This window comes from Hemitrygon akajei, chromosome 7 (genome assembly GCF_048418815.1).
Source record: "Hemitrygon akajei chromosome 7, sHemAka1.3, whole genome shotgun sequence".
NCBI lineage: Eukaryota > Metazoa > Chordata > Chondrichthyes > Myliobatiformes > Dasyatidae > Hemitrygon > Hemitrygon akajei.
In genome coordinates, this window is record NC_133130.1 from 67613810 (window position 1) to 67640715 (window position 26906).

The following is a 26906-nucleotide window of genomic DNA, read 5'->3' on the forward strand; positions in this document are numbered from 1 at the left end:
CTGGAAGAGAGTCCAAGGGGTTTCAGGAAAGTTGCAAGTATTTGGCTTTTGTGTGTGTAAGAAACAGAAGATTATTGCATGAACTTCAAATGTGAGACAAAAAGCTGCTTGTAAAAGTAGATGCAAAGACCAAAGTCCAGCTGGATGAGTGGAAGGCTAAAATTAAAGGAGTTAATGGAGATATGAAAACAGAGGATTCATCAGATGACATTGTGGATGAGGAAACCAAGAGGAGAGATCAGATCCTAAAGGGAGCAATAGAGGGATTAATAAGAGAATACTTCAGTGAACTAAATGCATCTTCCCAAGATCAAGATGCACATTCTAAAAAGAAGAAAAAGGAAAAATGGATGTAAAAGGGAGGCAAGAAGAGATAGAAAGAAAGAATGTAAATGAGGAAGAGAAAGGTGTGAAAGAGAGGATTGTGAGAGAGAAAAAGAATGGAATAAAGTGAGAAAAAGAAGCCGGAACTGGGAGAGAATCAAGGATCAAAGTAGATCTAGAGAGAAAAGTGGAGAAAACGACAAGAAAGGTGTCCAGAGCTGTCAGAACTACTTCCTGCAGTCTCAGAGTCAACTCCTACAATCATCACAGAAGTTGCCCCAGAACCTGAGATTGTTTCACAGCCACAAGTCTCATGTGCCAAGCAGAATGACTTCCCTTCTCGGGAAAAATGTTATCCCAAAAGAGTAAGAAATCCTCCTTAGCGATTAAATCTTAGGCCTGAATGGGACAACTTAAAAATTTACTATGCTCTAGATGTCTGTATATAACAGTGGCATTTTATACTATGTATATAGTAGAGAAGCATTCCCTATTGAGTTGAAGTTTATAGCTAAGCAGAGAGGAGTGTTGTGTATTTAATATTTCAGTTGTATTTGAACAATATTGTGCAAATATATTGTTTGATTAAGCATTCATGTTCATTTCAATAATTAATTATGAGTTATATGTAAAAATAAGTGAACCTCATATATCACGACACAACCGTATGAGATGTACTTGCCTCGCTTGAAGTAACAACAAATGTACACGAGTTACCTCCTGGGCTCCCATCTGTTTATTGCAAATAGTTTTTTATGTTTCGGACTTACAAAACATGACATTCACCAGCATGACATCCCTTAACAATGTCCTTTGGTGTAGAAAAGCTGTCTCATCTCATCAGTACAATTATAACAGCTTGATACTGAACAACAATCTCTGTGCTGGGTCAGTTGATCTCAGACAAATTAAAGCAGCTGCAATCTCATCTCTAAATTAGGTAAGAAAATAGTTAACCAAAGTACGCATTAATGTTACCTTCAGTGACTCCTACTGAAATGCCATCCAAGTGGATGCGTTCTAAAATCTTTGGGTAAAGACAGAGTTGGAGTGAGTACTAAAACTATTGGCCAAGACTCACTCACGACAGATATGCACCAATAAACTGAGCTTTGCACGGCCACCGTGGGAAGCAAGTGTTGTGCACACCTATTCAAATGAAAATCCAGTTCAGGGCTAGAGGCAAGCGAAGTCAAGAGGGATGTAGACTAGAAAGGTGGAAGTGTAAATGTGGGAAGATGAAGATTGTGTTGACTCATCTCAATAGCAGTCTGTTTGACTTCCTGTAGAAAGCATCTGCTGGTACACAGAGCTACTCACAAGTATTGATTGTGCACAGTCTGTTTCCCATGGTGACCGGTAGGTGCTTACCTTCACAGCGTATTCCACTGATGTGATTTTGTGCACACATCGCTTGCATACTGAGAATGACCCCACACCAACATCTTCTTTCAACTCATAACCATCAGTGAAGTGAATATTATTGCCGTGTAGCTGCTGGAACAGAATTGTAAGTGAAAAGTGGGAAGTAATCACAGCACTAAGGCAAAACAGAATGACATACTTTAAACCATAATTAATCCATGCTTTTAATATAAATGAATATATTTCTAATAGCGAATACAATAACATTATGTCCATATGGATGCATTGTAAAAATGGGTAATTTGCTTGGTGACAGAGTTGCTTCTGATAACAACACATCCAACATGCAATTAGGCAGCAGGAAATAGTCCCAAATGTTATTCTCTCTGGATTGCACTCATACTTTTTTTAATCAGAGATCCCAAAGAGCACAAGAGAATACTTATGAATTTCAGGACCTTGGCTACAAATGTCCTGAGCTTCCATGTGAATGAATTCAATACTTTAACAACCTACTACATTAGGACAGAGGGTCCCCCACTGTAGGAAACATTGTCTCCAAGTCCACTCTATCCAGACTTTTCAATATTCAATAGGTTTCAATGAGATTGCACCTCATTTTTTAAAAACTCCAGTGAGTACAGGCCCAGAGCCATCACACTCTCCTCAGATGCTAATCCTTTCATTCCCAGAATTATTCTCGTGAACCTCCTCTGAACCCTTTTCAATACCAGCACATCTTTTCTTTGATAAGGGGCCCAAAGCTGCTCACAATACTCCAAGTGTGGCCTGACCAATGCCTTATAAAGCCTTAGCATTACATCCTTGTATTTATATTCTAGTCCCCCCCCAAAATGAAAGCTAACATTGCATTTCCCTTCCTTACCACAGACTCAACTTGCAAATTAACCATTAAGGAATCCTGCATGAGGACGCCCAAGTCCCTATGCACCCCAATTTCTGAATTTTCTTGCCATTCAGCAAAGTCTGTGCCTTTATTCCTTCTACCAAAGTGCATGACCATATACTTTCCTAAACTATATTCCATCTACCACCTCTGTCCATTCTCCCAATCTGTCTAAATCCTTCCTTAAAACTACTTGCCTTCGAATCATCTGCAAATTTGACCACAAAGCCATCATCATTTCTATCATCCAGCATGAAAAGAGGATGTCACAACACTGAATCCTTTGGAACATCAGCACCCTACCAGAAAAAAGCTCCTTTTATTCCCACTTTCTGCCTCCTGCCAGTTAGCCAATCTTCTATCCATGTGAGTATTTTCCCTGTAATACCATGGGCTCTTATCCTGCTAAGCAGCCTCATATGCGGCACCTTGTAAAAAGCCTTCTGAAAATCTAAGGAAACAACATCCACTGACTCTCTTTTGTCTATCCTGCCTGCTGTTTCCTCAACGAATTCCAACAGACTTGTCAGGCAAGATTTCCCTTTAAGGAAACCAAGCTAACTTTGGCCTATTTTATCATGTGCCTCCAAGTACCCAGAAATCTTATCCTTATTAATGAATTCCATCATCTTCCCAATCACTGAAGCCTGGTAACTGGCCTATAATTTGCTGCCTTTTGCTTCCCTCCCTTCTTGAAGAGAGGAGTGACAATTGTGATTTTCTAGTCCTTTGGAACCATTCCAGAATCCAGTCAATCTTGAAAGATCACTACTAATGCCTCCACAATCTCTTCAGCTACCTCTTTCAGAACCCTGGAGTGTTGTCCATCTTTGCCAAGTGACTTTTCAGCTTCCCAAGCATCTTTCCTTCCATGACTAATGCCAAATATTTGTTAAGTTCATCCAACAATTCTTTGTCCCCTAGTACTACCTTACTAGAATTGTTTTCCATCAGTCCAATATCCAATCTCACTTCTCTTTTACACTTTATCTACCTGAAAAAGCATTTGGAATCCTCTTTTATACTATTGGCTAGTTTATCTTCATATTTTGTCTTGTTCTCCTTAATTCCTTTTAAGCTGCATTCTGTTGGTTTTTAAAAACTTCCCAATCCTCTAATTTCCCAACAATTTTTGTTATGTTATATGCCCTCTTCTTTACTTTTATGCTATCTTGAACATCCCTTGTCAGCCATTGTTACATCATCCTCTCTTTGGTATAATTTTCTTTGGGATATCCTATCATGCACCTTCCAAATCGCTCCCGGAAACTCCAGGCATTGCTGTTCTACCATCATCCTTGCTAGTGTTCCCTTCCAATCAAGTTTGCCCACTGAAATTCCCTTTACTTCACTGTAAAAGCATAATAGTTTGTGACACCACACTAACAACATTTGATGCTATAGTAACAGACACAAACATTACAGTATTTATCTAACAAAACTGAAAGAGGGCATTCAATTGTTGAAAAGTTCTCCTTAGACTTTCATCCTCTAATAATTAAAGTGCACATCAAGTAGAGCTGAATGTTTACTAGTCAATAAGTTTAATGGAAAGTTGGAATAGGAAACTACAGTATATCATTTAGCTGGATGATAAATAATGCACCAGAACATAAAGTGAAACTTGTAATTTCCTATTTCAACCTTACAGTAAACTTATTGATTAGTAAATAATTAAAGATAAGAACATTGGTTGTAACATTAATTGGCTACTGTAAAGGGGTGACAGGAGAATTAGTGAGGAGCTGTTAGAAGAGTTGATGGGGATTCGGCAGGAGAAAAGGGAAGGCCTATTTCTTGCTCTATGATTCAATATCTTGTTATGAGGGAGTAACTTAGAGAGTTTCATAGATTAATTGAATTTTACTGGTTTAAAGATTCTTTGTGGTTATGAATAGATGCTAACATTTTAAAATTAAAATTCTTTTTACAGTTTAGTGTCAGGAACTAATAATGAAAGCTTTTTTTTGGGAAAGATGCTGCCAATTTTAAGCCTGTTTCTCAATAAATGGGAAATGTGGCAAATGTTTTGAATTGGAGAGTTTCTACATCTATGTTTTGAGAGATCAATGCAGCAATTTTAAGGCAAAACCACTGCTTAATCTAACTGAGGTGCTCTTTGCTTTTTTAGCCAGTATAACAATCTGTCACCAATGGATACTCTATCCTCAATATGAAACATGCAGCTCTATTATTGGAAATTTTATCAAACTGGATATCACTATTAATATTTTCATTTCTACCAACAAAAATTACCTCATTATTCACAATTTTTGCATTATTAAATTATCAATTAGCAATGGAAACCAATCGTAGCAAGGATATATTGTCAATGCTTTTGCTACTGAACAGTTTACCTGTGAACATTAATATTGTTGTTGAAGATGCCACCATTTAATATACTAGATCCAGTCTCTTTCCATTTCAAATAGTTTTATGATTAATATTTGGATTAAAAATGAGTAGTGTGGTTTTGAAAATGTATATTTTGTAGTTACGTTTTAGTATATATTTGAAACCAGGGTTCTGTGCAGTGATTTAAATTTGGCACTTTTTGCAGGTGTTTTTAAATCTGCAATTCATGATATGAGGTGTAGGTTTGTAGGCAACCCTATAACTTTATGTTAAATATATATAAGAACATAAGAAATAGGAGCAGGAGTAGGCCATCTGACCCATCCAGCCTTCTCTGGCCATAGACTTAACTCTAACTACCTGTCTTTTCCCATGACCCTTAATTCCCCTACTATGCAAAAATCTATTCAACTTTACCTTAAATATATTTTTACTGAGGAAGCCTCTACTGCTTCATTGGACAGAGAATACTACAGATTCACCACTATCTGGGAAAAGCAGTTCTTCCTCATCTCCGTCCTAAATTTACTCCCACGAATCTTGAGGCGATGTCCCCTAGTTCTAGTCTCACCTACCAGTGAAAACAACTTTCCTGCCTCTATCTTATCTATCCCTTTCATAATTTTATATGTTTCTGAATTCCAGTATCGTCCCAGGAGACTCAATCTCTCCTCATAGTCTAACCCCCTCATCTCTGGAATCAACCTGGTGAACTGCCTCCAAACTCAAGTAAGGAGACCAGAACTGCACACAGTACTCTAGCTGTGGCCTCACCAGTACCCTGTACAGTTGCAGCATAACCTCCCTGCTCTTAAATTCAGTCCCTCTAGCAATGAAGGCCACATTCCTTTTGCCTTCTTGATAGCCTGCTGCACTTGCAAACCAACATTTGTGATTCATGCACAAGCACTCCCAAGTCCCTCCGCACAGCAGCATGCTGCAATTTGTTACCATTTAAATAATAATCTAATCTTCCACTTTCCCTTCCAAAGTGGATGGCCTATATATTTTAAATGATTATGTGGGGAAAGAGGAGATTCACAAGCTTGCCTACCTACCCTTGCACATGTCTATATTTGGCTGAGAGTTCCAAAGATGTAAGTGACTAAGTGACTTTACAAAGTTCATTTATTCATAAAGTAGAGCATCAAATCAGTGGTACTGAGCAAGCTTGATCCAGCACCTCCAAGTACCAGTCTCAGGTACTACTCTCTTGCTACTTCACCTGGTACATTTTACTAAAAATGTTATGAACACATCAAAAAAATGAATGTGGCCTTAATATTTTCAATGAGAACTGTCTAACCTGCACCATTGAATGGTCAATCAGCTGTCGAGAATCAGTCTGAATCTGCTCTTGGCCAAGGTTGGTGGCAACAAAACTGAAACCCCGAAAAAGCTGATGTGCATTGGCACTTGGAGGGACACCAGGAGAGTCTGTAAAGAGAAAACCATGAGGTTAGATCGGGCAGTAGATACAAGAATAGAAGATCCGGCTCTGATGTTCTACTGTTCATCATAGGGCCGATGAAGATCAGTATTGTACAGTAGACCTGGGGCAAACCTATACTCATTGTAGACTAATTGTTTCAGTTTTCAGTACAAATGGAAAACAGGGCTTATACTTTTATAGTGATTGATTTTTAAGTACCCTGTCAAATGATTACCAACCAGTTGCTAAATGTTGCTTTATAGTTAATTCTAAAATGTCTATAGTTGACTACTTTAGACACGCAGATGTGGTTGCAGCTGTTCCTCTAGCAATACTAAAGCTGAAATCATGCTTTTTTTGTGGACAACATGGAGATCCCAGATCCCAGAGGCTGACATTATTCCAGAACAAGTCAGAACCCCCATCTGACTTATACCACATTTCTCTGGGACTTAACTCACGTCATGAAGTCTGCAAGTGCCAGCTGAATTCAGGTTACCTAGCTCCCCGATACTCCTGCACTACTCTTTTGATTTGGAGAGAAACCTCAAATCTCCACGTGATTATCTGCATCGCACAGCAAATACACTCAGTGGCCACTTTATTAGATACACCTGTATGCCTGCTTGTTAATGCAAATATCTGATCAGCAAACAGAATGCATGAAAGCATGCAGACATGGTCAAGAGGTTTACTTGTTATTCAGATCAAGCGTCTGAATGGGAAAAATGTGATCTAAGTGACTTTGATTGTGGAATTATTGTTGGTAACAGATGGGGTAGTTTGAGTATCTCAGAAACCGCTGATCTCTGAGGATTTTCATGCACAACAGAGTTTACAAAGAATGGTGCAATAAACAGAAAAAAACAGTGAGCTGCCGTTCTTTGGGCAAAATCGTTTTGTTAATAAGAGAGGTCAGAAGAGAATGGCTAGATTTGTTTAAACTGACAGGAAGGCAACAGTAACTCAAATAATCATGTATGATAACAGTGGTGTGAATAAGGGCATCTTTGAGTGCACAACACATCACACTTTGAAGTGGAAGGGCTACAGCAGCAAAAGACCACAAACGTATGCACAGTGGCCACTGTATTAAGTTCAGGGGGTGCCTAATAAGATGACCACTGAGTGTATATTTAATTACTTAAATAAGGGTCACATAATACTGTCACTTTCACAAGAAAAATCCTGTCAGCTAATAGTGAAAAGCCAGTTAGAAAAGAGGGCCTGAAGGAAGTATTTAAAATAACATTCACTCAATACACACAAAATGCTGGAGGTACTCAGCAGGCCAGGCAGCATCTACCAAAAAGAGTAAACAGTTGACGTTTTGGACCGAGAAACTTCATCAGGACTAGAAAAAAAATGGTCAGAGTAAGGATTTGGGGGTGGGGGAGGAAGAAGTACATGCTGGTAGGTGATAGGTGAAACCGGGAGAGAGGGAAGGGTGAAATAAAGAGCTGGGAAGTTGATTGGTGAAAGAGATAAAGGACTGGAGAAGGGGGAATCTGATATAGGAGAGGGTAAAACACCACTACTTAATAAATTAGTTTGCATTACTACAGGCATACAAAATAGGACAATCCAGACCAATCTCAATGTCCCACTGTTTGTAAGTAAGGTTATGGCACAGCTGATGCATGTGTAAACAACATCTTTTAAATTTAATGTATATTTTTGCCTCTATTGTCCCTTCAGCTGTGAATTCCAGACTTCCACTACCTCTAGATGAAAAATAATTATCTGTAAACTTGAATTCTTCTACTTACTTTAAACTTTTGCCTGCTAAATATTGTCATTGCTCTTAAGTCAAGTCAAGTCGCTTTTATTGTCTTTTCAACCATAACTGCTGGTACAATACACAATAAAAACGTAAACAATGTAAACAATGTTTTAGCAAGAATTGAGAAAGAAATGAGCAAAAATTGCAAAGGGAGTGGAATGCTGTTCAGTTTGTTTGTGTGTGTGTGTGTGTGTGAGTGAGTGAGTGTATGTGAGTGAGTGTGTGTGTGTGTGTGTTTGTGTGTGTGTGTTTGTATGTGTGTGAGTGAGTGAGTGTATGTGAGTGAGTGAGTGTGTGTGTGTGTGTATATATAGATGGTATCAAGAAAAATTGTTTCTTGATACCATCTATATCAGTGGTTCCCAACCTTTTTTTGGCCATGCCCCACCTAATCACCTCTAAAATCCTGATGCCCCCTGTGGTGATATATAATTCTTATTATTCAAAAAGTGAACTCCTATTCACCTGGAGGAAGCCTAAAAGACCATTAACTTGGTTTAAACAAGCTTCCAAAGAACATGGCATTCATGAAAGAGAAAAATAAAAGAACCAAAGGACTGTTAAAGTTCTGAGGAAGAAATTACTAAGAAATTGTAAAAAAAAGAACATTAAGTGATATTAAAATAATAATAATAAATAAATAAAACAATGCCGATTCGTTTCTACAGCATACAAAGACAGATACACCGTTTAAAAGAGATGACGCAATGTACACACCTTCACACCACCAAGAACCAAAAGCTACTGCAAAAAGCAGCATTGGCGCGACCTCGTACGAGTTTCTTACGCGTTTGGACTTGTTAATTTGTTCCTTCCTACATCAGTCAATTCATTAATTTAATTATGAAAGCCATTTGATGGTTGTAATGATGGTGATACACTATATATACAGTACATACGCAATTACACATATACATACACACAAGTATTTTTATGTATGCATACTGTATATACACATATGTATTAACTCGCACACATACTCACACAGACTTACTAGAAAAAATACACTGTTAATAACTCATTCTCGAATTGCCCCCCATAAAAATCAAATTACCCCCCTGTGGGGCATACACCACTGATCTATATGAAATTATTACTATTTTAAATAATCAATTAAATTGTTTCTCAGCTTCCTCTGTATCAAAGAAAACAAGTCTTTCAAATCCTTCCTCATTACTAAAAAATTTATTTTGATATTTTTGTAAATCTCCCTCCTATAATATGGTAACCAGCATTGTATTCAGGAACCTACCTGTGGCCCAACCAACGTATCTTACTGTTTCAAAATGACCTTGCTGCTCTGATATTCTATATCTCAGTTTAATAAATAAATAACATACACCTAAGCTTCTCATTATCTACCCAACTCCATCTCACATTTAATATTGAATTCGTCCATGCTATGGTTATTATTAATAAAAAATTTTCGTTATTGTTTGCTAACAGGTTGATTTCTCATCACTAAAACATATTGTCCCTTTTATTTTTGGTTCAAGTAGTTACAAAAAGCAGCAGTTTTTAGAACCTGAGTGGCTCTATTTCTCCTTGTTTAAGTGAATCTAAAATCTGCCATTATAAATACTTGAATTTTTCAACAATTTTTTTTCTGATCAGCTTGATTACACATTGCACTACTTTTTCAGTGCAGCCTAGAGGTTCTGAGGCAGCTTCCACCAAATTCTAATGTTTTTACTTTAGTTCTGTCTGAATGTTTGCTCCCTCTTATTCAACAGTGTAATAGCACCCTTTTGCTTTTGCCTTTTACCTTGAATACTTACCCGCACTCATGCCCAGTTGGTAGCCAAATGTCAGTAACTGGCATTACATCACATTTTAACAAGTTTTTTTTAGCTTTGTTATTTTTAGTTCTGCCTGAGGCATCCCCAGTTATCCTGTTTGAAAATTCTCTCCACAGTCCTTCTTGTTCTTCAGCTGGTACCCAGTTCCCACCCATCACCCCAGACAACTCCTTCCTGTCTCAGAACTCGTGGCTCTCCTCCTCACACACACTCTTCAGGCACACGTTCATTTTGTGGGTTTGTTAGTCCTAAAGCCATGTTGCATGTAGTTCCAGTGATATTCCTGAGATTCATACCATGAAGGCCGAAAGTTGTAATTTTACATCTAACTCCTCATACTTTCTAAGTAAGACCTTCTTGAGACTGCCATTGACTTTACAACATCACTTTTCCAGCACATCAAGTTATCCATTACCCAAACACTAGATAGGCAAAGCACCCTTTTCTCTTCTCACATGAGCAGCAGAAAATGTTGACTGCCCTGATGACTATCTCCTCCTCGCTCATGATCAACACTGGTGCGCCTCAAGGGTGTGTGCTTAGCCGACTGCTCTACTCTGTCTATACCCACGACTGTGTGTGGCTAGACATAGCTCAAATGCCATTTATCAATTGGCTGATGATATAACCATTGTTGGTAGAGTCTCAGGTGGTGATGAGAAGGCGTACAAGAGCAAGATATGCCATCTAGTGGAGCAGTGCCATAGCAACAACTTGCACTCAATGTCAGGAAGACGAAAGAGTTGTTTGTGGACTTCAGGAAGGGTAAGACGAAGGAACACATACCAATCCTCATTGAGGGATCAGAAGTGGAGAGAGTGAGCAGCTTCAAGTTCCTGGGTGTCAAGATCTCTGAGGATCTAACCTGGTCCCAACATATCGATGTAGTTATAAAGAAAGCAAGACAGCTACTATACTTCATTAGGAGTTTGAAGAGATTTGGTATGTCAACAAATACACTCGCAGACTACTATAGATGTACCGTGGAGAGCATTCTGACAGGCTGCATCACTGGTATGAGGGCAGCTACTACACAGGACCGACAGAAGCTGCAGAGGGTTGTGAATTTAGTCAGCTCCATCTTGGGTATTAGCCTTAAAAGTATCCAGGACATCTTCAAGGAGCGGTGTCTCAGAAAGGCAGCATCCATTTTTAAGTACTTCCACACCCAGGACATGCCCTTTTCTCACTGTTACCATCAGGTAGGAGGTACAGAAGCCTGAAGGCACACACTCAGCGATTCAGGAACAGCTTCTTCCCCTCTGCCGTCTGATTCCTAAATGGATGTTGAACCCTTGAACACTACCTCACTTTTTAAATATATATTATTTGTTCTTCCCAAAATTTTAATCTATTCAATATATGTATACTGTAATTGACTTATTTATTATTTTTTTCTTGTTCTTCTATATTATGTATTGCATTGAACCGCTGCGGCTAAGTTAACAAATTTCCTGACACATGCCGGTGATAATAAACCTGATTCTGATTCTGATTAAAGGATCTCTTTATCAGTGAAATGTTACTGTTTTCCCTGCATGCCCTGCCTTCCACTCCAACATTCTGGCTGCCTATCCCAGCTTTTCATTCTATCCTCATAGTAGCAAACACATAGGGAAAGGAACAATTTCTCTTGTTCCTCCTTTTTTCCTGCTACCTCCACAGCATAATGACAAATCATGGCAAGCTCCCTTACAGTGCCTCAGCCGCCTTATTCAGTGTGACTAAATCGTGGGTGAACAGCAAACTGCAGCTTGAACCAGAATCTGATAAGGTCAATTTGATGTTGTAGATTTTAACAGTAATAGCACTCTAAGTGTGTACATGTGTATGATTCTGTCAGTGCTCAATGGACTATATTTTTCGAGTATTCATTTATAATTGGTCATTTTTAGCTCCTGGATATCTAAGAGGAGACAGGCATAAGGGTACAGTAGTGATGAAGGGAGGGTTCATGTTTACACAAAACTTCAGCCTGCAAATCGTAAAACACGAGATGCGAGGAGGAGGATGGGTGTGTGCTTACAATCATACTCAGTGGTCCCAGCTCACTGCCAGCAACAAAATAGCGACATTAATTGTGAATCAGCTACATCCGTCTGGTCTGCAATGGTTAGCTGCTATGGCATCCTACTGTGCATGTCCTGCAGGAGGAAGAGAAGTGTGCCAGTAAGTGTTGTTTAATGTGTTTGGAGTTTGCCCAGTAGCAGCCCACACAAACAGCCCCTGCTCAACTCTTTAATTGATGGATTCAGGCCAGGTTCCTGGACAACAACAAGCAAGGTAGCGAAGGCAGGGACACACAGCAGGTTTCTGAATAACAAAGAAGGCTTGGGTTCATGCCAAGTGCCTGATTCAGCAGCCCTGTCAGCTATGTATCTCCACATAAATAACTCTACATTTAGAACTGACTCCACTTGAGCTCTTCCTGCTGGGAACACCTCCTGTGCATAAGTGCACAGAAATCTCTCTACTCTGTCCACCAAGGCTTCCAGTGCAGCTAACAGACCCCAAACACTGCTGTGCTGGTCCGTCACTTGTTTGCTGAGTCATCATCGCCTCCACAATTACTTTCACCATTTCTTGCAACTGCACTACATCTGCTCTTTTGCAGACAGGTTTTGAGCAACTCAGGCTAACTTGAACTGATACTTGTCTTTCATATAATTGTGTCCCTGCTGATGTGCCAAGGCAAGCAACAGTTAAGCTGTCTTGTCGCAGGAATCATTAGAATGATAAACAGTGATAGAGAAGCTTATCTTGCTCTGGTTTTCAGCAGGGTTCCCAAATTCTGAGTCTACGTGTTAATGTGAAGGGGCAATGAAGGAAGAAATGGCACTTAAAGAAAACAACACACATAAAATGCTGGAGGAGCTCAGCAGGTCATGCAGCATCTATAGAAATGAATAAACAGCTGACATTTCGGGCAGAGACCCTTCTTCAGCACTGAGGAGGAAGGGGGAAGATGCCAGAATAAAAAGGTGGGGGTGGGGAGAGAGGCTAGCTAGAAAGTGATAGATGAAGCTAGGTAGATGGGAAAGGTCAAGGGCTGGAGAAGAAGGAATCTGAGAAGAGAAGAGAAAAGAAGAGAAGAGCGGAGAATGGACCAAAGGAGAAAGGGAAGGAGGAGAGGACCCAAGGGTAAGTAATAGCCAGGCAAGAAGACGTAAAAGGCTTGAGTGGGGAATAGAGGAGCGCAGGGAGGGAGGTAAATTAGTTTACTGGAGGGGGGGGAGTTATAGGCAGGTAAGCAGAGGTCAGAGTGGGGACTAGAGAAAGGGTTTTTTTTACAGGAAGGAGAAATCGATATTCATGCCATCAGGTTGGATGCAAGGCGTTGCACCTCCACCCTGAGGGAAGCCTGATTTTGGCACAAGAGGAGGCCATAGACCGACATGTAAGAATGGGAAATGGGAATCGGAATTAAAATGTCTGGCCAGCGGGAAGTTCAGCCCTTGGTGGATGGAGCAGAGGTGTGTTACCAGGTTCAGATATGCCCCAAGTGCGGACTGAGAGACACTGAAGCAGGTCGACAGTTCACAAACTTTATTGTGAACAGTGTTAAAGGGAAAATAAACAATAAACGCTAGGCCAAATAGGGCCGTTAACTAAAACTTTCAAATGGGAAGTGAAGCCTATACTGCGGCTGAAAAGTAAATCTAAACATTAAACGAATACTGCTAGTCTTCGAAGTCAGTTGACTCAAAGGTCCAATTTCTCAGTGAAGCTTGAAAGCAAAACAGACAGCAAAGCATTGCTGTGCTCTGTCCAAGTCTCGACAAGAAATACAACAAGTATCGAGTCAAACACTATCACGATTAAATAATTAGCTGACATGTGCAAATTCACAAGCGCAATTGCCGTATCTACGGCGCTGCCGAATCCGTGGTTGTGACAGGTCCCCGCTCTCTAGGCCCAGCCCCTGAGGCGCCACAGACCTGTGTCCACTGGAAGTCCTGGATCAGCGACTTCTCCAAGATGTCCTTCGCCGGGATCCAAGTACGTTCTTCTGGACCATACCCTTCCCAGTCCACAAGGTACTGGACCTTACCACGTACCTGGCGAGATGCCAGGAGGTGCCGCACAGTAGAGACGAGGGAACCATCTACCAGGAGGGGAGTGGTAGTAACAGGCTTGAGCTGGGAAACACGGAATACTGGGTGGATCTTCAGTGATGCTGGTAGACACAATCTATAGGACACCTAAGTCCGACTGTCTGTGGTGAGCTGTTGAACAGTTGCTGCTAGGGACGATACCTGTTCCTCCAAGAGAGACTGGGCTTGTTGGCATGAGGTCATCTGCCTCACTGCCTCTGTAACTTCACTGAGAACAGATTCCATTGCCTGTGGCTTGTCTCCCACCTGAGCAATGAATCTTACGGCCAAGGTCAGCTGCTCTCTCTCTGCTGGGTCCATCTTTGTGTGGTCGAGACTCGCTGTTACCAGGTTTGGATATGGCCCAAGTGTAGAGTGAGAGACACCGAAGCAGGTTGATAGTTCACAAATTTTATTGTGAAAAGTGTTTAAGGGAAAATAAACAATAAACGCTAGGCCAAATAGGGCCATTAACTAAAGCTCATACTGCGGCAGAAAAGAAAATCTAAACATTAAACGAATATCGCTAGTCTTCAGATATACTTGCATAAATAGGTAAACCACCTTCATAAGAGCAAGAACAGAAAACAGGGCAAAGTGAGTATACTTATTTATTCAGTAAGTTATGGGTTGAAAGTATTTGGTGAGTACATTTCTAACTCTTCTGGCTTCAGTCTCGTTGCCGTCTGTTCTGAAATTGTTAGGTTGCGTTCAAGAAAACAATGAAATAGCGCGCTGCCGTCTGACAGTGTTTTCAGATTTCACCGGTTACCCCGTCCACACTGATCTGCCCGAGCAGTATTTTAAAAAATACCCACCCTGGAAAGCGTTTCTGAAAAGCTCTGGTTTCGGGGGACGAAAACACCATTTTAGTGTGGACGGAGGGTAAAAACGAAGAGAAAAAGCTTCAGTTACGGATTTATCAGGCATAGTGTGGATGTAGCCTCAGACAGTGCTGGTCGTTAACAATGATGCATTTCACTGCATGTTTCAATGCATCAATGACAAATAAAGATCATCTTTTCGTGCTTGGAGTTTATGTTCGGACCAGGTCTGACTTCCTATATATAAACAGCCAGGAGATCAGCCTGTGAGGAGTCATGATATATTTCACCTCAGGTGTCTATAATAAACAGCAATGTACAGGAACTGACTGGATAATTGATTATTCAGATAAGGCAGTAGATATAATTCAGTGTAAAAATATGTACAGTAGTACATTTCTTGGCAAGGAACAAAGGAAGGTCACAAGTTGTTCTCCTTAGCTCATTTAATTGGCTGATAATGACCTGATGGGAAATGTCTGTAAACTACTGAACAGTGACAGACTTCACAATTACACTCAATTCTGCCTTTCCAATTTGAATTGAATTGACTTTATTTCTTACATCCTTCACATACATGAAATCTTTTCATGAAATACAAAAATCTTTATATTACATTGAATATGCAATGTACAATCATAGTAATTTATAATAATTTATAATAAATAGAACAGTCAATGTAACATAGAAATACACTCAAATCAGCATGAGTTAATCAGTCTGATGGCCTGGTGGAAGAAGTTGTCCTGGAGCCTGCTGGTCCTGGTTTTTATGCTGTGGTACCGTTTCCCAGATGGTAGCAGCTGGAATAGATCGTGGTTGAGGTGACTCGGGTCCCCAATTTTCCTTCAGGCCCTTTTTTCACACCTGTCTTTGTAAATGTCCTGAATCATGGGAAGTTCACAACTACAGATGCGCTGGGCTGTCCACACCACTCTCTGCAGAGTCCTGCGATTGAGGGAAGTACAGTTCCCATACCAGGCAGTGATGCAGCCAGTCAGGATGCTCTCAATTGTGCCCCTGTAGAAAGTTCTTAAGATTTGGGGGCCCACACCAAACTTCCTCAACCGTCTGAGGTGAAAGAGGCGCTGTTGTATACTGGTGATATGGATGCCAAGGAATTTAAAGCTGTTCACCCTCTCAACCCCAGATCCACTGATGCCAATAGAAGTTAGCCTGTCTCTATTCGTCCTGTAATCAACAACCAGCTTCTTTGTTTTTGCAACATTGAGGAAGAGCTTGTTTTCTTGTCGCCACTGTGTCAGAAAGATGACTTCTTCCTTGTAAACCACCTCGTTATTGTTTGAGATTAGGCCAATCACTGCAGTGTCATTGGCAAATTAGCAGATTAGAGCTGTGGGTGGCAACACAGTCATATTCAGGAATATTTATTGTATTAGGTATTTTAAGATAGCTCCATAGTTGTCACTTCTCTTCTTAACCTGGGGCTAATTGAAGTGTCTCTATGATTGCAGAACAAATCCAGAATAAAATAAATAAACAAATAATGCAAAAATTAAACCATTAGCACTGACAAACCTACACACTTGTGATTATTCCTGGTATAAAATTGGTTGGCCTTCATGTGTTCAAGAACTATGAGATCCTACACAATCCTGTCCCTAGAAAGATCTTCCTCCAGTTTCATTCACTGTTAACCACCATGCTTAAGTTTGAAATCTATTTCACAGACAGCATTTTGAAGACAAGAATGAAGAGGATGGTTGCTTGACTGAAATTTTTCTATTACCTTACTGTTTCAAATAGTTTCATTCCAATTGGTTCGATTAAGCTATTATATTAACTTCCTTAACTGGGCCAAAAAGATACCTATAGTTTTAAAGCATTTCCTCACAGCGAAAGGATGCACGGTCACATTAAAACACTGAAGTAATGAGATCACCCTTCTTTTGTGCAATGCCAACCAGGACTATTTTGAATTTTGTTCAATGTTTGTTATAATTTAGATAATCGGCATAATTTACTTTTGCAGATTGCCAACAAATCTTGTTCCCTAACAACCTTGAAGTATATATAATTGCTCCAAAGAATGAGAAAATTTACAAGTATTGGTTGGCAGAACATCCATGATTGTCCTGCATGAAGTCAGCAAACACTGCAAATTGGGCTTACACCCAAAAGCCCTCGATATTCTTATTAGTACTGATTTTTTTTAGCTGAGCTGAAGAGTTCATTTGAATTCCAAAACACATTACCTTACAAAGACTAATATACGTGGACATGCCACAGTCCACTAAGGTTCACCTTCTACCAAAGTGAACGTGACAGTAGTTAACAATGTACACCCAGTGGTTACACCATTACCCTGGTGTTAGAGGCCGCTGTGCGGACCATCTCTGTCAACTCCGCCACAGCTGAGAGACAGCAGGCAATGGGCACAAAATGAGGGGAGTGAAAGTGAACGAGTAGCTGAAAGATATTTTATAGCCATTAAGCCTGTGAGTTAATACAATTACTGAAAAAGTACCAGACTGAAACACATCTGATTATGCTCTGAAAGAGTACAAGTGATTTTTTTTGCACAAAACAGTAATTTTAAAAAGATCTCTACACGTACATTAGAATCACTGACAATATATCAGAGCAGATTTTCTTGTTGGTTACCAGGCAAAGGCACCATTGTTGGATTAGAATTACAAACAGAGGCACATCACGCCTAACTGTCATTCAGTACTGATTCAATTGTCAAGTTGAACTTTGTGCTGACACTAGATGTCTCCATCAGTTTGTTAATATTGGAAATATCCACGGGTACAATGCAACATTTGTTCTCTTTGTTGCAGCTTTTCTGTGCTGTTCAAAATATTTACTCTACCACAGAAACACTGCATCCAGGTCTATTTATACATATAATTTATGGATGTCCATTGGTATAGAATCAGAATCAGAAATAGGGTTATTATCACCGGCATGCGATGTGAAATTTGTTAACTTAGCAGCAGCAGTACAATGCAATACATAATATAGAAGAGAAAAAAATAATAAAAAATAAAATAATGATAAATAAATAAGCAAATCAATTACAGTATTTGTATATTGAATAGATTAAAAACTGTAAAAAAACAAAAATACTATATATTTTAAAAAGTGAGGTAGTGTCCAAGGGTTCAACATCCATTTAGAAATCAGATGGTAGAGGGGAAGAAGCTGCTCCTGAATCACTGAGTGTGTGCCTTCAGGCTTCTGTACCTCCTACCTGATGGTAACAGTGAGAAAAGGGCATGCCCTGGGTACTGGAGGTTCTTAATAATGGACGTTGCCTTTCTCAGACACCGCTCTCTAAAGATGTCCTGGGTACTTCATAGACTTGTACCCAGGATGGAGCCGACTAAATTTACAACCCTCTGCAGCTTCTTTCAGTCCTGTGCAGTAGCCCCCCCCCCCCCCCCCACCCCTCAACCAGACAGTGATGCAGCCTGTCAGAATATTCTCCACGACACGTTTATAGAAGTTTTAGAGTGTATTTGTTGATATGCTGAATCTCTTCAAACTCCTAATGAAGTGTAGCCCCTGTCTTGCCTTCTTTATAACTACATCGATATGTTGGGTCCAGGTTAGATCCTCAGAGATCTTGACACCCAGGAACTTGAAACTGCTCACTCTTTCCACTTCCGATCCCTCTATAAGGATTAGTATGTGTTCCTTCATCTTACCCTTCCTGAAGTCCACAATCAGCTCTTTCATCTTACTGATATTGAGTGCCAGTTTGTTGCTGCGGCACCACTCCACTAGCTGGCATATCTCACTCCTGTACGCCCTCTCGTCAGCACCTGAGACTCTACCAACAATGGTTGTATCGTCAGCAAATGTATAGATGGTATTTGAGCTATGCCTAGCCACACAGTCATGTGTGTATAGAGAGTAGAGCAGTGGGCTAAGCACACACCCCTGAGGTGCACCAGTGTTGATCGTCAGTGAGGAGGATATGTTATCACCAATCTGCACGGACTGTGGTCTTTCGGTTAGGAAGTCAAGGATCCAATTGCAAAGAGAGGTATAGAGGCCCAGGTTCTGCAACTTCTCAATCAGGATTGTGGAATGATGGTATTAAATGCTGAGCTATAGTCGGTGAACAGCATCCTGATGTAGGTGTCTGTGTTGTCCAGGTGATCTAAGGCCGTGTGGAGAGCCATTGAGATTGCATCTGCTGTTTACCTATTGTGGTGATAGGCAAACTGCAATGGGTCCAGGTCCTTGCTGAGGCAGGAGTTCAGTCTAGTCATAACCAACCTCTCAAAGCATTTCATCTCTGTAGGTGTGAGTACTACCTGGCGATAGTCATTAAGGCAGCTCACATTATTCTTCTTAGGCACTGGTGTAATTGTTGCATTTTGAAGCAAGTGGGAACTTCTGCCTATAGCAGTGAGAGATTGAAAATATCCTTGAACACTCCCGCTAGTTGGTTGGCACAGGTTTTCAGAGTCTTACCAGGTATTCTATCAGGACCTTCCACCTTGCGAGGGTTCACTCTCTTTACAGACAGTATAACATCGGCCTCAGAGAGAGATCGCAGGGTCATCAGGTGCAGCAGGAATCTTCACATCTGTAGTTGTGTTCTCCCTGTCAAAGCATGCATGGAAGGCGTTGAGTTCATCTGGTAGTAAAACATCACTGCCATTCATGCTATCGGGTTTCGCTTTGTAGGAAGTAATGTCTTGCAAACCCTGCCAGAGTTGCTGTGCATCTGACGTCACCTCCAACCTCGTTCAAAATTGTCTCTTTGCCCTTGAAATAGCCCTCCGCAAATCATACCTGGTTTTCTGGTACAGGCCTAGGTCGCCAGACTTGAATGCCACAGATCTAGCCTTCAGCAGATGACGTACCTCCTGGTTCACCCACGGCTTTTGGTTTGGGAATGTACAGTAAGCCTTTGTAGGCACACACTCATCCACACAGGTTTTAATGAAATGGGTAACAACTGCAACATACTCATCCAGGTTTGAAGATGAATCCCTGAATACAGTCCAGTCCACCGATTGAAAGCAATCCTGTATGCGCTCCAGTGCTTCCCTTGTCCATACCTTCTTGGTCCTCACTGCTGGTGCTACAGTCTTCAGTCTCTGCCTATACTCAGGGAGTAGAAGTACAGCCAGGTGATCAGACTTCCCAAAGTGAGGGTGTGGAATAGCACGGTAGGCATTCTTGATGGTGGTGTAGCAATGGTCCAGTGTATGGTTTCCTCTGGTATTGCAAGTGATCTGTTGATGGTAATTGCTTAGTGACTTTTTCAGACTGGCCTGGTTAAAATCTCCCAAAACGATGGTGAAGGCCTTAGTGTGTGCTGTTTTGTGCATGTTGATCCCATTGCTCAGATCATCTAAAGCCTGAATGACATTGGCCTGAGGTGGAATAAATACTACTACCAAAATGACCCTGGAGAACTCCCATGGTAGGTGAAAAGGATGGCACTTATCTGCTAGATATTCCAGGTCTGGTGAGCAGAACTGGGACAGCACTGATATATTTGTGCACCAATAAGATTTGATCATGAGCATTACTCCTCCACCTCTGCTTCTGAGAGACTCTGTAGATCTGTCCTGACGGTGTATAGTAAACCCGTCGATCTGAATCGCTGCATCTGGTACGGAAGGGGTTAGCTTTATTTTGAGGCTGTTTCAACCCTTTTCCTTATCTTTATCCAGTTGGATGAATTGATATTAGGCTTTTAGACATATCCACTCTCACTTGCTGTGACCCTTACCTGTTCACTGTAATGAAGATGTAGAATCTGCTCCTTGCCCATTCAGATCAGGTCATTTCCACTCACCCACCCAGAGAGAAAACGCTTCATAGGTGTCAGGTGGGAAAGCCCCTCGAACAATAAAAAGATTACCACCTCAGGGGGCCCACCTGAAGGTAATGGTGCTCCGTTCGTGTTCTTTTTCTCTCTCTCTTTAAAGTTTACACTATGTAATGCACTGACCAAGAAGGTATAGGGGTTTTTTTTGCAATATTACCTCCTTTTATATATTTTTGTCATGAATCGAGTCTAATTTTGGAATTTAAAAATGTGTGTCAGATACCCATTTTACACTGCATCTACTTTTATACTTGACTGACAATAGACAATAGAGTCTTACCTTGTGGGTTTGGCAACGTTTGTCCTCATTATATAAAGCAGCTGCAGATTCATTAAAACCCATCTTGCATTATCATATGAAGTCAAAATTATCCCTTGTGGAGGTCACTTTGAACAATTCAAAGACCCACAAAAAACATCCACTAACCTGTTGGTGTCCTTGATGTGAATTCAGGATCAAAGTGGAAAGTATCCTCTGGTCTTCCTACTGCTGGTTTAAATGGTGGTTTAATTTCCTTCCTGTATAATATCTGTTGACAAATAATGTACTTTGGTCACTCAAGATTAAGTAAGATACATTTTTGTTTCTGCTGTTCTTGAATACCATGATTAATACCTTTTCATTAAACTTCAGTTAGTGCATTTTCAGCAGAGTAATTGATCTCTAAAATACGCATCCTTCAGCATGGTAGGACTTTGTATAGAGAAAATTTAAATTTATTTCACAACAAATTCACTTTCACCCTTAATTGTATTCAATATCTACTGCAGAAAGGTGTTTGCTACTATATATACAAGGTTAAATACTGCCAAATCCAACAAAATGCTTTTTATTACTGCATTTATTTTCAAATGAGAAGTAACACATGAAAGGGAGCCTTATGTCAGAAAAATGGTAAATCACTAAGGTGATAATGGTAAACTGGTTAGCGAGTTTCTTAAAGCTTTTCTTTAACATTGCCTTTTTATTATTTCTATGCCAACCTCCGAATGTCCGTCTCTTTTCCTGCAATCAGGCAGCGGCTGAAATTAGCAATATGGGATTCCAGATGGTATTTAATTAACTCAGGTATCTGAAGGGATACTTACACTGCTAATCTGTTGTTAATAACCTGGCCATAACAATGCTCTTTTCCCAGAAGGTCAGCTGTGATTATGCCCCTTCACTCTCAGCAATCCTGGCCATGAAAGTATTGTCCTTCTTATCATTTAGTTTTGCCTCGGACAGCACTGAGTTACAAGCTGGTCATGCTAATGGAAATCTATATTGACTATCCCTATGGGCTCTTTCCTTCCTACTTATCACTGAAATATTGCAATTTTCCTTTCTCTCACACAGTTGAAACCCGAATGCCAGAGAATTCCTTTGTCTTGCTATCAAGCATCAGTCCAAATTATAAATTGTAATCTTGAGTATAAGCCTGAATCAATTTCTTTTCTGACTTATATTATTGTACCAAGCTAATACCATTATGATCCGCTAAAGTGATACACAGACTATTTCTCTTTTGAGTTATTTGAGTGGAGCCATGTTCAACATTTACTTTTGCTTAGCAATACAAGGGTCTGTAGATGGAAGGTCTATTTAGGTCCAGGGATGGTTGTGAGGGAGGAGGTATACGGAAAGGTGCTTCAATGCCCATTGCACCCAACAGAGGGGTCAGTGATAGAGCAGGACATTGCTATGACTGAGTTGAGACACCCACTCTCAGAGCCTGCTTCACATTAGATATTCAATGGAGATTGTTGGACTGGGGGAGAGAAAAGGAAATCTCAAGTTGTGTGTACAACGGGGAAATAAACAAAAATCAAGTAAGTTATATGTTTAATTATGTATCCCATGGTTAATGTGTTCAATTATGGTTTTTAATTTATTTTATTTTTTTATTTGGGAACAGCTCTGAACTGGAAGCTCCCAGGAATCAAAGGCTTCCAGAAAGATTTTAGGCTTATTTTGGTATAGAAATGTCTTGGGAAAGCATCTCATGAGGCCAGGTCTGCATATCATCTTAACACCCGGGTGAACTTCACTTATGATCGATGGAAAGGTTTAGAAATTCCTATACATGAAGTTAAAGTTTCAAATTTTGTTACAATCATTCTTAATTTATTGGAATTGAAATTGCCAACACTCTTCTCTAAATAAAGCTTCCTACACACAACTGAATAGAAGGTAGGCATTGAAAAATGCTGTTTAATGGGGAATTTGACTTCTGTCACTTTCAGCATCTTTGATCTGATCTTTTCTTTTATTTTGCAACATTTCTGCATTAATCATTCCTTCATTCAATCATTCTGGCTTTCTACTTTATCACAAAACCTCCCTATTATAAGCAAACAAATTAGGAGTTACTTGGACTCTTACGACTGCTCCACATTTTAATAAAACCATGGGTTGATCTGGTTGTAATCTCAATTTTACAGTCCTATCCACCCATTTTAACCTTTTACTCTTTTGTTTAGTGAGTATCTTCCTCTCCTGCAGACATTTTCAGAATTGGCTTCCATTGCTTTTTGAGGAATAGAGTTTCAAAAGCTCATGACGCTCAGAGAGAAAAATACATCACATTTCAGTTTTAAATTGGAAACTCATTCTTAAACAGTAATCCCATAGTTCAACATTATCCCCAAGAAGAAAGTGCCTCCCCATATCTACCCTGTCAAATACCCACAATACAAGTTTGTTCTTTCCTCTACTTCCATGGAACCATAGAACATTACAGCACAGAAACAGGCCTTTTGGCCCTTCTTGGCTGTGCCGAACCATTTTTCTGCCTAGTCCCACTGACCTGCATCTGGACCATATCCCTCCATACACCTCTCATCCATGTACCTGTCCAAGTTTTTCTTAAATGTCAGAAGTCAAAAGTGAGCCTGCATTCACCACTTCATCTGGCAGCTCATTCCACACTCCCACCACTCTCTGTGTGAAGAAGCTCCCCCTAATGTTCCCTTTAAACTTTTCCCCCTTCACCCTTAACCCATGTCCTCTGTTTTTTTTCTCCCCTAACCTCAGTGGAAAAAGCCTGCTTGCATTCACTCTATCTATACTCATCATAATTTTATATACCTCTATCAAATCTCCCCTCATTCTTCTACGCTCCGGGGAATAAAGTCCTAACCTATTCAACCTTTCTCAGTAACTCAGTTTCTCAAGTCCCGGCAAGATCCTTGTAAACCTTCTCTGCACTCTTTCAATCTTATTAATATCCTTTCTGTAATTTGGTGACAAAACTGCACACAATACTCCAAATTTGGCCTCACCAATGCCTTATACAACCTCACCATAACATTCCAACTCATACTCAATACTTTGATTTATAAAGGCCAATGTACCAAAAGCTCTCTTTACTACCCTATCTACCTGTGACGCCACTTTTAGGAAATTTTGTATCTGTATTCCCAGATCCCTCTGATCTACTGCACTCCTCAGTGTCCTACCATTTACCTTGTATGTTCTACCTTGGTTTGTTCTTCCAAAGTGCAATACCTCACACTTGTCTGTATTAAACTCCATCTGACATTTTTCAGCCCAGATCCCTCTGCAAGCTTTGAAAACCTTCCTCACTGTCCACTACATCTCCAATCTTTGTATCATCAGCAAATTTGCTGATCCAATTTACCACACTATCATCCAGATCATTGATATAGATGACAAATAACAATGGACCCAGCACTGATCCCTGTGGCACACCACTAGTCACAGGTCTCCACTCAAAGAAGCAATCCTCCACTACCACTCTCTGACTTCTTCCATTGAGCCAATGTCTAATCCAATTTACTACCTCACCATGTATACCTAGCAAGTGAATCTTCCTAACTAGCCTCCCATGCGGGACCTTGTCAAAGGCCTTACTGAAGTCCATGTAGACAACATCCACTGCCTTCCTTTCATCCACTTTCCTGGTAACCTCCTCAACAAACTCTAATAGATTTGTTAAATAGAACCTACCACGTACAAAGCCGTTTTCACTCTCCCTAATAAGTCCCAGTCTATCTAAACACTTGTAGATCCTATCTCTTAGTACTCTTCCAATAATTTACCTACTACCGACATCAAACTTACCGGCCTATAATTCCCCGGATTACTTTTGGAGCCTTTTTTAAACAACTGAACAACATGAGCTATCCTCCAATCCTCCGGCACCTCACCCGTAGATACCAACATTTTAAATATATCTGCCAGGGCCCCTGCAATTTCAAAACTAGTCTCCTTCAAGGTCCGAGGGAATACCCTGTCAGGTCCTGGGGATTTATCTACTCTGATTTGCCTCAAGACAGCAAGCATCTCCTCCTCTTCAATCTGTATAGGTTCCATGACCCCACTACTTGTTTGCCTTATTTCCATTGACTCCATGCCAGTTTCCTTAGTAAATACAGATGCAAAAAACCCATTTAAGATCGCCCCCATTTCTTTTGGTTCCATACATAGCCAACCACTCTGATCTTCAAGAGGACCAATTTTATCCCTTACTCTTAATATACCTGTAGAAGCTCTTTGGATTATCCTTCACCTTGACTGCCAAGGCTACCTCATGTCTTCTTTTAGCCCTCCTGATTCTTTCTTAAGTATTTTTTTGCACTTTTTATACTCCTCAAGGACCTTATTTGCTCCCTGTTTCTTATACATGTCATACATCTCTCTCTTCTTCCTGATCAGAGTTCCAATATCCCTAGAGAACCAAGGTTCCTTATCCTTATTCACTTTGCCTTTAATCCTGACAGGAACACACAAACTCTGCACTCTCAAAATTTCTCCTTTGAAGGCCTCCCACTTACCAACCACATCCTTGTCAGAGAACAACCTGTCCCAATCCACGCTTTTTAGATCCTTTCTTATTTCTTCAAATTTGGCCTTTTTCCAGTTTAGAACCTCAACCCGAGGACCAGATCTATCTTTATCCATGACCAAGTTGAAACTAATGGTGTTATGATCACTGGAACCAAAGTGTTTCCCTACACACACTTCAGTCACCTGTCCTAACTCGTTTCCTAATAGGAGATCTAATATTGCATCCTCTCTAGTCGGTATCTCTATATATTGATTTAGAAAACTGTCTTGGACACATATTACAAACTCTAGCCCATCTAGACCTTTAACAGTATGGGAGTCCCAATCAATACGTGGAAAATTAAAATCCCCTACTATCACAACTTTATGTTTCCTGCAGTTGTCTGCTATCTCTCTGCAGAATTACTCCTCCAATTCTCGCTGACTATTGGGTGGTCTATAATACAACCCCATTAATGTGGTCATACCTTTCCTGTTTCTCAGCTCCACCCATATGGCCTCGGTAGGCAAGCCCACTAATCTGTCCTGCCTGAGCACTGCTGTAACATTTTCCCTGACTAGCAATGCCACCCACCCCCCCCCCCCCGACCCTTCATCCCTCTGCCTGTATCACGTCTGAAATGTTGGAACCCTGGAACATTAAGCTGCCAGTCCTGCCCCTCTTGTAGCCAAGTTTTACTAATGGCTACAATGTCACAATTCCACATGTCAATCCATGCCCTCAGCTCGCCAGCCTTCCCCACAATACTCCTCGCATTGAAATAGACACACCTCAGAAGATTATTACCACCACACACAACCCTTCTATTTATGACTTTGCATGAAACTTTAACATCATTTATTTTCACCCCTGCTCCACAATCTACTCTGGCATTCTGGTTCCCATCCCCCTGCAAATCTAGTTTAAACCCCCTCCCCGCAAATCTAGTTCAAACCCCCACCCCCCCCCCCCCCCCCGATTGCACTAACAAACCTCTCTGCAAGGATATTGGTCCCCCTGTAGTTCGGGTGTAACCCGTCTCTCTTGTACAGGTCCCAACTGCCCCAGAAGAGGTCCCAATGATCCTGAAATCTGAAACCCTGCCCCCTACACTAGTTCCATAGCCACGTGTTCATCTGCCAGAGCATCCTTTTCTTACCCTCACTGGCACGTGGCACAGGTAGCAATCCTGAGATTACCACCCTCGAGGTCCTGCTTTTTAACTTCCTACCAAGCTCTCTATACTCACTCTTCAGGACCTCCTCACTCTTTCTTCCTACGTCATTGGTACTGATGTGTACCATGACATCTGGCTGCTCACCCTCCCATTTCAGAATGCTGTGCACGCGATCAGAGACATCCCTGACCCTGGCACCTGGGAGGCAACAAACCATCCGGGAGTCTCTGTCGTGGCCACAGAAACTCCTGCC

General features: G+C 40.7%; 1 protein-coding gene across 2 annotated transcripts in view; it reads right to left on the reverse strand.

Moving 5' to 3' along the window:
• rps6ka2 (ribosomal protein S6 kinase, polypeptide 2) overlaps positions 1 to 26906 on the reverse strand; it is a 162095-nt gene that overhangs the window by 25588 nt on the left and 109601 nt on the right. Inside the window, exons 12-14 of one of the 2 annotated variants that reach the window (XM_073051102.1) lie at positions 21132 to 21234; positions 6258 to 6388; positions 1696 to 1818 (exon numbers count right to left, since the gene is read on the reverse strand). In XM_073051102.1, coding sequence (XP_072907203.1) covers positions 1696 to 1818; positions 6258 to 6388; positions 21132 to 21234 — 357 coding nt within the window. Of the gene's footprint in view, positions 1 to 1695; positions 1822 to 6257; positions 6389 to 21131; positions 21235 to 26906 lie in introns of both variants that reach the window. The other variant, XM_073051101.1, reaches the window with a different exon arrangement.